Consider the following 14,612-nt stretch of genomic DNA (forward strand, 5'->3'; position numbering starts at 1 on the left):
GTCAGATTTTCTCAGATCATCTTACTTGTCATCTATACTTTTAGGAAAATAACTCCTTACCTTTTCAAGAGAATCAGCCTTTGTGACTGCTTCATCTTTGATCTCATTGTTCGTGGTTTGCTCTGTAAATCAAAGACACCAACATCCAGTTGTGTTTGGGCTTTGTTCTTGTCTTGGTCTGTGCTGTGTCTCTTTGTTGCCCATATGATCTATGTTTCTATGCTGAAAAGGTAATCCCTGAAAGGCACGTTTCGTGCCTCCAAAAAGGTGTTTGTGTCAATAATTCTAAATCAGTACTTACCTAGAAAAGTTATACTAAACTTTTTGAAAAGGACCCACTCCTTGTATGGTATATCCTAAATCATATTAGATATTCTGTTTTCATACTGTATCCATCGCTTCTAACGATACACCCTTACCTTTACAAGTTGCCAATAGGTACTGATTAAACTAAATCAACTGCTTAGTACACATCATTTGTCTCATTGTGCTGGTGACCATCACAAAGCCTTTTCAAATTTCTGTGGGTCTTATCTGGTAGATGACAGACTATGGCAGGGGCAGAGTATGTACGGACCTACCAAAACTATGCACCTCATCTTAGAAAATTATTCTATTTCACCATTCTGTAGAGCTCTTCTTCCATTCATAAATCATTTATTAATTTAAAAACAATTTGATGAGCATCCACAGATTTACAGATGGAGTTTAAAAATTAGATAAATTAGTAAATGAATGGGTAGCTGGACTCCACAGCACCACACCATGGACCAATATGAGTCACGGACACTAGTTCTCCTTGCGACCAAAGACTAGACTTATACGATGTTTGGGATTGTGACATCATCTCTGGCTATGAAGCAAACAACTATGTGAATGGACAGGGAGGGTTCAAATTCATGCCCTTGATTTCTGCATCACTAGAAAAAAGAATTCCATGATAAATGAGTTTAACATAGACGAACAGACATCTGTACTGTGAACGTCTCAGAACTTGTCATCTGCTCTTGTGATTGTGAATCTCTAATACAGAAATGGATAAAGTATATAGGCTTTTCCAAATTTGAGCAAAGAAACGGAGAGCGAGTGGTAGGGGTACCTCTTGTGGGAACATACTTTGATGATGATGAACACTGAGCCAGCCTGACTTCTTATCACCCCTAGAATATTTGCAGATTATGTCCTGCAAAGTTGTATGTGAAAGGGTTCCAGTTTGACTCTCCAAACACATCTCCTCCACTCCACCTTGCTCATTCCTCTCCAGACAGATTGGCCTGCTTGCTGTGTCTTGAGGGTTTTGTACTTGCTTTCTCTCTGACACACTTTGCTCTTAGATATTCACCTGTTTCAAACTCTTACTTCATTCATATTGTTGTTCGTATGTCACCATCTCAAGAGCCTTCTGCCTTTTCTCCTCCTTTATTTTTAGCCACAGCATTTATCAGTGTCTGATACTACTTATTTCTTTATGGTCTGTCTCTCCATCTCAAATATAAATTCCTGGAGAATAGGAACTTTATTTTATTTTCCTAACTGTACACTGAGCACCCAGCACTTGGTAAGAATTCAGCAAATATTTTCTTTTTTGAATGAACAGGGGACATCTGTATCATGTATTCAAACTGGAAATGAATGAAGAGCCACATAGAGAGAACAGAAATGTGGAAGAGAACCTATAACAAAGACTTACTTTGGGGTAAGCATAAGATTTAACTTTTCATTCTGTGGCAAAGAGAACAAATATTGGGGCTTCGAGAGGGAGTAGTTAATTATGCCTACCAAGGACAGGCCAGTGTTTTCCTTTCTTTCAGGAGCATAGCTACTTACATTTTTGCTACTAGTTCCATTTTGCCTTGGGCTAGTGAGGGTGACAGCATGAATATTCCATTTTGATTTAGAGGAAAACTATAAAGTCAATTCAGTTCACTATTTATATAAATACATCTACACCAGGGAAAACTCAAGCCAACTATAACTCTAAATAGACCATGACGTCCCATGTGTCCCTGAAGCAATTGATATGAAATCTGTGGAATAAAAATTATTCTATTCTGTGGTCTGCCAGATTTCCGGGAGATATGATATTCCCTCCTGTGTCTAAGGATCCAGCAGAAAAAGTCTTCAGTTAAGAAAATATGTTCTAAAAAGTTGTGCATCAGTTATTTCATCAGATAAAAGAACATTCTAAAACTAATCTGAATTCTATATTTAATAGTAAAGTAAAAATCATTTTTTCTTTCTTTTTGATTTCTGCCTTCAACCACATAATCCTTTGACAGTGTGATTCAGTAGTTTTTGACACATCTGGAAATGGATGCTTTCTCATCCCTTTGAAAAACAGCTTTCCTAATCTGTTTTACTTTAGAGATAACAAGATCCCTCTGCAAAGCAGTTACTTTATTAAAAAAACACCCAACGAGCATAAAGGGCACAGCTAAACCTATAGCCTTGTGGTTATCAATTCTCAGGTTTTTCATAAATATCCAATAGGCCCCTGTCAAGTTCAAAAACAGTCTCAGATGGAAATCCAATGTTTGGTTAAGAAGAGCACAAATATTCAGCCCTTCATGTCCAGGAACAGGTTTTTATATATGTTTGATGCTAAAATAGTTGTGCAGGAAATACATGAATTATTTCTGCTGCTTAAGGAGAATTAAAGTGGCTACTTTTGAAGTAAGTTATGTCTCAGAATTAGGGAAAAAAATGTAAGATCGACAACAAGAAGCGATTTCCATACACACAACAGCCACAGGGAGATGCTAAGGCCAAGCTGCCCTCTCCCCTCAAATGTAATGGCTCCTGGGCGCAGGTCAGCACACACCATGTAGAAGCACTTAAGGTCGTGGGATCTGCCCTCGAGATGGCGTGGCCTCTAAGATATACTGTCCATTATTGCATTTTCAGCCCTGAGGATTTAGGAAATTGTTATAATCATCTACTTTCCACCAGGATCCAGAACACCAATTTATGTGGTTTGACCACCAGGTGGCAAAAGTTGCCTGAGGAAAATGCTATACCAAACTGCCTTGAAGAAAAAGCAAAGAAAAAAACAGGCCTTACACCTCTCCTAGCTTATTCTGGCTCTATGTTAACCCAAAGTGACTTCTTTGTCTGACATTTGTATCCCCATCCCATAGGATGCACCAATGTCATAATAACTCAGGTTAACTTATTTGGCTTAATTTTTGTGTGAGCTCAGCTAATAGGTAAGGGTACTTGGACAGAGAAACAGAGAAATCTACTCTATTGGGAAGGAAGACTCAGGGGCAACAAAATCAGAATAAGAATCAGCATGAAGAAGAGACTCTGAATATAGCTAAACCAGTAGATGCATCGCCAGGAATTTCTGGAACTGCAGAAGCCACAAGCCACAGAGGAGGAAGCACTGGCGAATGTCAGCCCTCTGTTCAAATCCTGATTTCCTACGTGTATGTGGTTGAACAAGTTACTTAACCTAAGTCTTGGTATTTCATCTGTAGAACTGGGATAATAGCATCCATCTCACAGGCTTGATGTTTATATAAAGCATTGGTTAATATACGTAAGAACCAGTAGGTGAGCAGCTTTCCCCCAATTCCACTCTGTTGATTACTTCCTCCTCTACACTCATCCAGGTACATAGGAATGGCAAGATGACCATTAGTCAGTATGGACTTAACATCTATTCTCCTGTGGAACTAATTTTTTTAAAATGCTTTTTAAAATTATAAAATGTAACACACACAGAAAAGCGCATAAAACATAAATGTTTGATAAGAAAAAGTCCCAGCACCCCAGACATCTTATGTGTATCATTTAACAATCACGACCTCCTTATTAAGCTTTCATATTAATTCTAGCTCTGTTTTGGGAATTGTTTGGGGTTTTCTACATAAACAATATTTACAAATAATGACAGTTTTGTTTCTTCCTTTTCAGACCTTAGTCTTTATTTGTTTTTCTTGCTTGTTGGCTAGCTCCTCCGATGCAATATTGAATACAGGTGTTTCTAGTGGACATCCTCCTGATCTCAAAGGCAAATCTTGATGTGTAGTATTAGTTGCAGTAATTTAAAAATAACCTTTGTAAGACTGAGAAATTTTTCTTCTCTTCTATTGCTAGTTGGCTAAGATTTTTGTTCATAAGTTACTATAGAATTGTGTTTTTTCTGCATTTATTGAGATGATTATGTATTTTTTTCTCACTAATGAGTTAATTGATAAATTATTTTGACTTTACAATGTATGTATTTTCCTCCTATTCCTGTTATAAATGCAACCTGTTTGTGATGTATTAACATCCTTTAATGTATTACTAGATCAGCTTTTTTAATGTTTTATTTAGGATTTTTATATCATGAATGGGTTTAATTTATAATTTTCTTCTGTTGCACTTGTCAGTTTTATAATGTTTATACTAGCTTTATAAAATGACTAGGGGAAGATACCTTATTTTTCTATTTTCTGAAATAATTTTTGTAGAGATTAGAATTATTTCTTTTTTGAGTGTTTGGTATCATTCATTGATGAGATCATTTGGGTTAGGTGTGTCCTATTTGGGAAGATATTTGATTATTGACTTTAATGGATTTAATTGGTTCTAAGAGAAGCGAGTAAAGCAGGCCAAGGAGTTGGGTTCTCTTTTGCAGGAATTAGGGAGCCATTGAAGTTTATAAAAAGGCCATATTTTAGGTAAATTAATCTGACAGCTGTGTATAAGGTAGCTCAACAGAAATTTAGTCCAACATCCTTCTTCACTTCTGTACCTCTGTTACAGCCCTATTTATAATGCTCTACTCTAGACTGAGAGTAATGACCTGAGCAATAATGAGGAGGGGAAGCGAATTGATATTCATTGAACACTGATTCTGTACCAAGCCCCATTCTTATAATTTTAGCATATTATCACAAGAACCCTCTGAAATACTAACGATGACTGTTTTAATTATGTTCACTCTCTAAATTTGCTAAGGTAAGAGTAAACTAAGAGACATTAGGAGGTTTTAAAAAACAAAGCTTGAAATAAAGAGGACTTACTGAATAACAACACTCAGTTATGAAGTTTAGTTAATCAGATGACTTAGATATTAAATAGTTTTCCTTTTCAATTGAAATGGGCAGGCATTTGAATTTAAATTTAAATGATACAATTTGAACCTGTTTGTTAGTTTCTGCATTCCATAATGGTATATTCACTCACACACACACACATTTTTACTTACCCAAAGGCTCAGGCTGGGGCTGAGTCTTTGTGCTGGTCTCTTCCTCCCACATCTCTCTGTTATCAGGGCCTAAGTGTTTCTTGTTACTTGAGTCAGAAAGCTTCCTATTGCTAGCATCACGCTGACTAGAATCTGAAGGTTCTCTGTTGCTGTCATCATCTTGTGTAGAAGTTGGGCAGTTCTGATCCACAAACAGTATTCTGTCTTTGGATTCAAAATCTAGCCAGGGTAGAGACCATCTATGAGACACAACACTAGAAAAATGGACTGTGATAAATGCAAGCATACTTTTGCTCCCTCCTTCTGATGTACCTGTTTGCTGTTTGGCTTCTGTGTTCATTTTCATGATGTATTGCTGCCTTATCTGTTTGGCAAATCTGGCAGGGTTGTCCCATGGTATGTTGAACATCTCAGAATCTGTCCCACACATCATCCCAGAAGGCTTTAGTTTCCCTTGTTCGTCAACCTCAGAGAGCTTCAGGCTCTCAAAAGTAAATACCTTAAAGGCTCGTTCTACTTCATTCCAGCTCAAGACTTCTGTAAGAAAGAAGGACCTGTGCTGCTAGGAAAGTTCTCATTAGTACATGGTACAGGGCTGACAGAGAGGCCACTAGGGAGTTTGTCCACCAGAATGACAAGGGAGTCACCACGATGGGTGTTGACCTGACTTTAAGCATGGGCTCCACGAGTCTACAACAAATATCAAAGGTACCTAAAAATAAGAAAACCACATAGTCAAGATATAATGCTCCCAAACTGCTTCATAGCTTAGTCAGTATTAGGTGTCCAGATTCATTTGCATGAACTTTCCAGGGTATCATATTGGCTTAACATATTTACAATTTATCATTTTTGAGCAAAAGTACCCTTTGCTGCTGTTGTAATTTAAAGCAGAGAAATTATTTACTTGTGTCTAACATAAGATGCTATATTTAGTAGGTTTTTCTGTTCATTTGGGCTAAGGAAAGTCCTCTTCCTATCCACATGAATTGCTGTAGTATTTTCCATAATTGCACTTCAAAGTTTACCAGCTTTCAAATGGGCTCTATTTAATTGTGTATTTATTCTTTTAGAGCATTTATTTACCTGTTCACTCACTTACTGGTTATTGTTTTGTGTGTATTTGGCTTTGTCATAGATGCCTGGGATTCAAAGAAAAGAATTGCTTCTCACACTTTGGAAGTTCAAGGTAGAGGGATGAGAGGTAGGGATTAACAAATGAACATGGAATTCAAAGTGGAAAAAATGAAATGCTTGTGGCAGATCAGTGACTCAGAGGTTCTTACCTTTTCCTCAGCAGAGACGAGGGAAGTAGCAGGGGTCCTTTTGGAAAAAACAGTGGGATTCACAAGAGAGACAGAGAAGAGGAAAAAGAAATACAGAACAAAGGAGAGTTTGCTCATTCATTTATTTCACAAATATGGTTTGAGTACCTGCTAGATGTCAGTAACTATAATAAAGGCTGGAAACACTGTGGTAAACAAAGCAGTGAGCTCCGTTTTCACTCGTGGAATATTCGTTCTAGTGGTTGGAAGCAGATAAGTGAATAAGACATCAAAGATGATAAGAAGAAAGCCAGCTGAGAAGATAAAAGGTTATAACAGTGAGGAAGAGGCTTCTACTTTATGCAGGTAGTCAGAGAAAAATTCTCTGAACAGTTAAGCAAAAATGAGAAAAAGATAGGGGAGCAAACCATCTGGGTGTCTGAGAGAAAAGTGATTGGGGCGGGGAAATAGCAAAGGCAAAGATCCTGAGGCAGCGGTGGGATCATCGTATTGGAGGAGTCACAGTGAGGCCAGTGGAGGCAGAGTGGAGCAGACCGTGAGAGCTCGGCAGGGGAAAAGCTCAAAATGTGGGTGGCAGACAGTTGACAGTTTACACTGATGAAATGCATGACTGTTAGAAGGTTTTGCGCTACGAAGGCACATGCTCTGGCCAACATTTTAGAGGAGCCATTCTGATTGCTGTGTGAAGAAAAGACTGTTGGGAAAAAGGCGAAAGGCTGCAGACCTGTTAGAAAGCTACTAAATAGTCCAAGTGAGAGGTGATGGTGGACAGGGCTGGGATGGTAGTGAGGACTGTGGTGGGACTGGTGGTGGGGGTGACAAAAAAGAGGAAGCAGGGACAACTCCAGGATTTTGGTCAAAAATTGTGGTCATTTACTGAAATAAGGGGGATGGTAAAGGGAGAAATTTGGGGGCCAGGAATCAAGAGTTTGGTTTTAGATCCCTTAAGTATGAGGTGCTGAAATGGAAAAGTGGAAGGAGAGGCAGGAGGACAAGGATCTGGGGTGGGACATGTAAGCAGCCCATGTGTGAGGTTTCAGTGGTGGCAGCAGAAACAAGAATCCCGTGCTGTATGTAGAACTAAGCTGGAGAGAGAATGGATCACACCAGAAGGCAGAAGGAGAGGTGGAGTGTGGCAGGATGCTGGTGAAGGACAGATACTCTCAGGAACAGCAGGAAGGGGTAGTTATGTAAACCATAGATAAGGCACATCCAGGGACACTAGACTGTGTGTGCCCTGCAGTTCCATGAGGTGATGGCATGACAGTGTTCAAAAGATCTTGGCTTTTTTATTACTAAGCCTACTTAAAAATGGAAGAAGAAGTCAAGGTAAAAAAATACTTGGTAAGTTGATTAGGGTTAAAAATAAAATTGAAAGAATAATCTGCACATGCTTTTTACTTTTCTAGGTCAGATGCTGCAGTGTCTATGTAATTTAGTATTCTTTATTAGTAGAAATGTATCTGCATAATGCCTCCAGTGGAAAATATAATTTACTTTGGGAAATGGTTGCCCGCATCACAAAATCCCAGTGAACACTGAGACAAAAAGTGATTGTAGACATTCTTTATGGCCCCTCTTCCCTCTGTCCTCAAAGGAAAGTGGTCCTTGCTGTTGTGAGACACCGTATCCTGAATCAACTCACTCTCAGCAGCATGTTGACAGGGTCTCTCTCCTCATCTCTGTGTTTCTAGGCCTAGGGTCAACTATGGCATAGAGGGGGTGCTCAGACCTGCAGACTGTGCCTCCAGATCTCTACTGTGGCTTTCTTCCTGGAGCTCCTGCTCAGTAACATGGGGAAAGGGTGTCCTATTGGCATCAAGAGACCAGAATTTTAGTCTTGGCTTTGCCACTATTATAATCCTAGAGCAAACAATTTAACCTGCCAGGATCTTAGCTTTCTCATTTATAAACAGATTTAGACTAGATTAATCCTGAGGTTCTTTTCAGTTAGAAAAATTTATGGTTCTATGATTCATCTGTCTTCACAAAAATTTAATTTCTGGATATGAATATTGTTCTCAGCATTTTTTCTCAGGGAGGGATTAAATATGAGCTCCAGTAGCACAGATTACAAGACATTCACCTCTGCCTCCCAGGCCACACTTTTTTGCTCCCTTCCCATCCTCGTGTGCTGAGATGATTCAAGCAAGTGCTCACGTTGGTTTTAACCTGGTGAGCATTCCTGCCAAATTCAGATGATATGGACCTTCTTTTTCTCTTTTATTGTTAGAAAAAGAGAAGACCATGGAGGGACAGAAAAAGAAGGAACAGAAGAAAAATTCCCTAATATAACGTTTCCTTCATAAAGAAGAAGGACCTACTTGGGAGCAGTGATTGTTCTGAAAAAAGCATGTCGTAAAGAGGTAGAGGTAGAGACCTTCACTGCCTTCGTCCCTTATGAAGGTTCCATAACAGGATATGGGAAGCAAAAAAACATGGGGAGAATGGGCAAGATTGGGATAAATCAAACTGATAAGAGATAGATTTGCTGTCAAAAGAACTCGCCTGACCCTCTTGTCTTCTACCTCTGTAACCCTAGCTGGTTTCCAATGGGAACACCATGCTTCCAACATGGGACCAGCTAGAGCCACATGGTTGGATAAAAAGAAAAATGGTGACTCAAACCTTAACTTTATCAATCAAATGGAGAGCCAAGACAGTTTCCCATTTAAGGGGTGAGGGCACAGCTACAGTCTTACCATGAATTTTCCAATCTACTATACAGGATCCTTCAGTGGCTATCTTTTACACTGGAATGTAATGCTCTCATCTTTTTTCTTAGTGCAGATAGATTAATTGATAGGTATAAATATATCTAAAAAGTCTAATTTAAATGTTATGTCTGATTTATTGATCCAGACTGGATATAAGGGGGGACACTTTAAGTTTCCTTTGACTACCAAAATTCTTCTGGAACTTTTTTTTTATCCACGATGAGAGGAATACTAAATGAGAATTCTAAGACAGATGTCTCTGAATTGGGACAAAGTTGCATAGTCAGGCTTGCTCTTCCCACTTTCCAGATAATATGACTGAAATGTTATGTAGTATTTGTGCAATTTGCAGTGATGATAAAGAGGTACGGGGGTGAGCCAGTGGAGGAAAGACGGCATTGTCCTGGAAAAGGATTATAACTTGGGATGTGAGGTTTTTGCTTATTTTTAAATTTTAAATAATATATGAACCTTTAATCCTCTTAAGTAGGATGGGGTTACCACATCATTTCCAGTGACGTCAATGTGAATGTTGGGTGAAGCGGGGGGAGAGGGAGAAAAGAATGGGATTATTCTGGTTAAGGAAACAGTGGGAAGAAAATCCAGTGAGTCAAATTGGAGAATGATATGCATCATAGCTATCACATCATTTCTAATGACATGATTCCAAATAAGAAAGTTGTAGTCAATCAAAATACCCTCTGTAGCCTCTGAAAGATCTTTCAATAATCAAAATACTTTTTGCAAATAAGGGTGTAATTTTAAGAAGCACATATGACCATCAATTAAAATGACTTTAAGCTAAGACAAAGCAATGTACTCACCACTTGTACAAAAGTGCATGAGCTCATGAATTGTAGCTAGACGTTTAGTGCTGTTCCATGGTGGGGGCAGAGGGAATTGAAGGAATTCCCACAATGGCAACTTGGACTGCATCTCCTGCTCAATTTGAACTGGGTCAAAATTCTTTTGGTCCTGATGAAAAAGAGCAACATGACAGAAGACATTAAAGTAAGCTGTCAAGTGCCTTATGCATATGGAGAAGGCTAAACATGATACCTTCGCTCTCATTATTTGGGAACAGGGGAAATCAATGGTAATTGGGGAAGACAAACTTTCAGTATTTTACTGAAGGTCAAAGAAGCTAGTTCTCACTTTGCCACAAGTTCCTGTTGCACAGAAATGACTGATTCTTCATTCATAGTGACAAACTGTCAAAGTCTCATATATATTCATCTCTCCCTTCTGAGATTCTTTTGGGCTTCCATTAGTTTTTCTTAGCAGTGGATATTTACGGCAAATAATTATAAGATTTTAGTGTAAAGACGGTGGTAGTCACAATCAATTCGATGGTTAATTGGACCTGTATAATTAGGCAAGTTTTCTTTGCTGATTTCATTTCATCCTTATTCATCTCCATTTTTTTGAGATCCTACTTTGCAAGCAGGTATCCCTTTTGTGCATTACTTTTTAATTAGTTTTGGTAAAGTTATCTAATGAAGATACCTTCAACTGAACAGTGAAAGATGTGTGCTCTCACATGGGCTATCCTTAGGGTGACTAGATTATTGTTACCTTCAGTGCGCACTTCTTGTGGGCATGTGCATCATGATAGTTCAGAAGGAGAGGGCCTTTGGGCACTGCTTTGCTTTCACATTCCTCTTCAGATAAGAATACTTCACAGAGGTTCTATTCAAATTGAAATAATACTGATTTAAAGAGAGAAAGATACTTTTTCAAAGCATGAAAACTCTTTGGACATGTCATGCCATCTGACCTTTTTTTCCTTCTCTGAGAGAGAGAGTGAGGGCAGGATGGATACTATGTGGGCTGCGATTCTGTGGTCTAACCCATCTGCCCGGCGGGGTGGCTCCAGCAGACTGGATGGAACAAGGTCTTCCTCAGTTGCCACAACCTATCGAGACAAACAGTTGGGAGGAACTGGTTTGATGATCAGCTCTTTACTGACACTCATATTTCCATCACTCTTAGTAAGAACAAGACTGTTTCTACCACTAAAGGACTAGTAATTGCACAAAATGGCAGGAAAGTTTCAGTGATTACCAAAATAAAAGGAAAAATGTTTCAATCAATGCGGTAAAGAAGATATAATCCTGATATTTGCATTAAAATAGGTAACACAAAACTCAAATGGTAAACAATAAACTTTGCTATGGTAGAAGTCAAAATAACAACACATATATTTTCAATATTTACTCTTTCTCTTAAAGCACTGAAACAGTGCTCATACAACTTGGGGTTTAATTAATATTTATTGAGTGCCTACCACATGCCAGCTACCCTGGAGAGCATCTTCACATACAGCAACTCATTTAGGCCTCACAGAAACTTTGTGGGGGAGATACTATTTTCCATTTTATAGAGGAGAAAACTCAGGTGAGTGTCAATAGATGACTGGCCCAAGCCCAAGGCTACTGAGTGGGTTCAGGCCACCTCCTCATTCTTTTATCGAAAATAGAAAAGTTATAAGATGGTGAGATCACAGGGGCTGGCTGGTTAGCTCGGTTGGTTAGAGTGTGATGTTATAACACCAGGGTGAAGAGTTCAGATCCCTGTACTTGCCAGCCAGCAAAAAAAAAAAAAAAAAAGAAGAAGAAGTAAAGGAAAAAAAAAAAGATGAGATCAGTATGGATAATAATCTCCTTTCTATGGAGGAAGTGAGGTCTAGAAAGATTAAATGCCTTGTTCAATTTCACACGGCAAACAAGAAAAGAAGATTAAAACATTATCAAGATGGGCATTTAATTTACAGCTTTTCTCTTTACCCTAAATCCTATAATCACCCTATATGATTTTACATCTCTCTACAAGGTTTCCCAGCCTTGGCATTAATGACATGAGACTAGATAACTGTTTGTCGTGGGGGCTGTCCTCTGCACTATATGATGTTTAGAAGCATTCCTGGCCTCTGCCCATTTGATGCGAGTAGCACCTTTCCAGTTGTGACAACCGAAAGTATCTCTAGACATTGTCAAATGTCCCCTGGGAGGCAAAATCACCCACTCTTGAGAACCATTGCTCTAGAATAACAAAATAGCCTCATATTCTTCACCTTTTATAAACACTCTACTTTCAAAAGAGTCACTGTTTCCACTTTCTATCTCTCAACCATTTGTTGGGCCCACTTCAGTCATGAAAGAACCCTCAAAACTGTGCCACCTCTGAAATGTTACACTCTGGTTCCCCATTCTGTAAAATGCCATCCTGTCATTCCTATGTGTTGGGTGCCTCTATGTGTCAGGTACTGAGCTTATTACTGTCCCTTTTGGTACCTGGAACAAATGTTTGTTGCTTTGATTTGAATGGAGTAAAACTTTCAATTTGAGTTGAATGACTAAAATAAATGATGATACTGGAATCTCTACGGGGCTTTTGAGCTTTTACAACTTATTGATATAATAAAATTATTTGTCTTCCAAAAACCTTATGGGGTAATTATAGGCAGATATTAGTGTTCTTCTCTAATAAGTTAGAAAACAAAGGCAGTCAACAAACAGAAAAATGTTTACTGGAGGTAACAGAGATGAGAGACCCTGAAAAGGACTTTAAACTAAATATTTTATGTATTGAAGAGAGAAAGAACCATGTCACATTTGTGAATTAAGAACAAGAATAGGCAATTGAAAAAGAAATTTAAAAATGTATAAATTAAAAACACTATTGCTAAAACAATAGCAGACTGGTCTCCACTGAAGAAAGAATTAGTAGAAAGTTAAGCTGGAAATTCCCAAAGGGATAAAATTGAAAGAAGACTTAAAAGACAAGGAGGAAAACCCTGAAGTTTCAACCTCCATCTAATAATAATTAGGGTAAATATATAGGAGAAATAATATTTGAAGATATATATAAAAAAGGCTTTCTCAGAATCCGTTCCTTAATTGAACAAATACATGTTCAGTGTCTACTATGGGATAGGCATGTTTATTGTGTGCTGAACACACAGCAACAAACAGGACTACAGTAAGTTCCTGATTGCATGGAGCTTACATTCTGGCAGGAGGAAGAAGGTAAAAAACAAAGCCAATAAATACATTTAAAAAAGAGCAGTTGTGGGTAGAAAAGTAAAACAAGGTAATGCGGCCAAGAGTGCTCTGTGTGTGTTGTGGGGCTTCTTTAGATCTGGTGGTCAGAGAAAGCCTGCCTAAGGAATAGCACTTCCACTGGAGACAGAATCATAAGGAGTATTTTCCAGGCAGACATGGGAAGAAAGCTTTCCAGGCCAAGACGCTGGAGTAAGAGGTTAAGGTGAAATTAAATAACTTATTCCAGGAAAAACCAGAAGGCCTGTATAGCTGACAAATGTGTGTGTGTGTGTGTGTGTGTGTGTGTGTGTGTGTGTGTGGTGTGTCGTGTGTGTGTCGTGTGTGTGTGTGTTTGTGTGTGTGTGTGTGTGTGTGGTGTGTCGTGTGTCGTGTGTGTGTGTGTGTGTCGTGTGTGTGTCGTGTGTGTGTCAAGCAGAGGGCAGGAGATGAGACGACAGATGCAGCTCAGACCCACATTTTTAGGGGCTTTATAGGAGAGTGTAAGAAATTTTGATTTTACTCATAATGTGATTGGAAATCAGATTATAATTCCTTTAGATTGTAATGGTAAGTATGATAAAGCAAAGCCATACTTAGACATAATCTTGTTTTATTAATTATAAAGGAAAAACCCTAATACCTGCTGGAAAAAAAATAGATTTCCTACAAAGGAAAAAGTAGCTGGTTGACTTCAGACTTCTCCTCAGCAACATTAGAAGGAAGACAATGGAGCAATGTCATCAAAATACTTTTCCACACAGATTGACTAGGTTCAAATGTCATTTCTGCCACTTACTACTTGAACAAGTTACTTCACCTTGTTAAGCCTCAGTTTCCTCATCTATAAAATGAGGGATAAAAACAGTTCTTGCTTCATAGGATTGTTCTGAGGATGAAATGAGTTAATATTTAAAAGGATTTAGAACAGTGCCTAGTACCCATAAGTACTATATGTACGCTGCTGCTATGAATAACAAACTCTTTTCAAATACACATGGAACATTCACAAGAATTGACTATGTACATCAGGTCACACAGGAAGCCTCAGTAAATTTAACTTGTTAACTTGAAGACTGTATTTACGGGCCATAATGCAACAAAATTAGAAATCAACAACATATCATGAGAATTAAAATAATTCATGGTTTAAATAAGTAAATAAAAGATTTAGAGCTGAATATATTGAAAATATTAGGGTGCAAAGAAACACTAAAAAGGAAATGCATAGCCTTAAGTAAAGCAAACAAAACAAAACAAAACAAAACAGCCTGAGAATAAGTGAAGTAAGCTTTTCATTAAAACAAAATGCAAAATAAACCCAAAGTAAGTAGAAAGATGGGAATAATAAACAAAAAATTAATAAAAT

At 38.2% G+C, this 14,612-nt stretch overlaps 1 protein-coding gene across 1 annotated transcript in view; it reads right to left on the reverse strand.

The window, feature by feature from the left end:
- SPAG17 (sperm associated antigen 17) overlaps positions 1–14,612 on the reverse strand; it is a 233,527-nt gene that overhangs the window by 128,429 nt on the left and 90,486 nt on the right. Inside the window, exons 11-16 of the mRNA XM_063106597.1 lie at positions 10,981–11,118; positions 10,779–10,892; positions 10,028–10,178; positions 5,513–5,737; positions 5,201–5,419; positions 61–122 (exon numbers count right to left, since the gene is read on the reverse strand). Of these exons, the coding sequence (XP_062962667.1) occupies positions 61–122; positions 5,201–5,419; positions 5,513–5,737; positions 10,028–10,178; positions 10,779–10,892; positions 10,981–11,118 (909 nt within the window). The remainder of the gene's footprint in view (positions 1–60; positions 123–5,200; positions 5,420–5,512; positions 5,738–10,027; positions 10,179–10,778; positions 10,893–10,980; positions 11,119–14,612) is intronic.

Source organism: Cynocephalus volans, chromosome 8 (genome assembly GCF_027409185.1).
Source record: "Cynocephalus volans isolate mCynVol1 chromosome 8, mCynVol1.pri, whole genome shotgun sequence".
NCBI classification, from domain to species: Eukaryota; Metazoa; Chordata; class Mammalia; order Dermoptera; family Cynocephalidae; genus Cynocephalus; species Cynocephalus volans.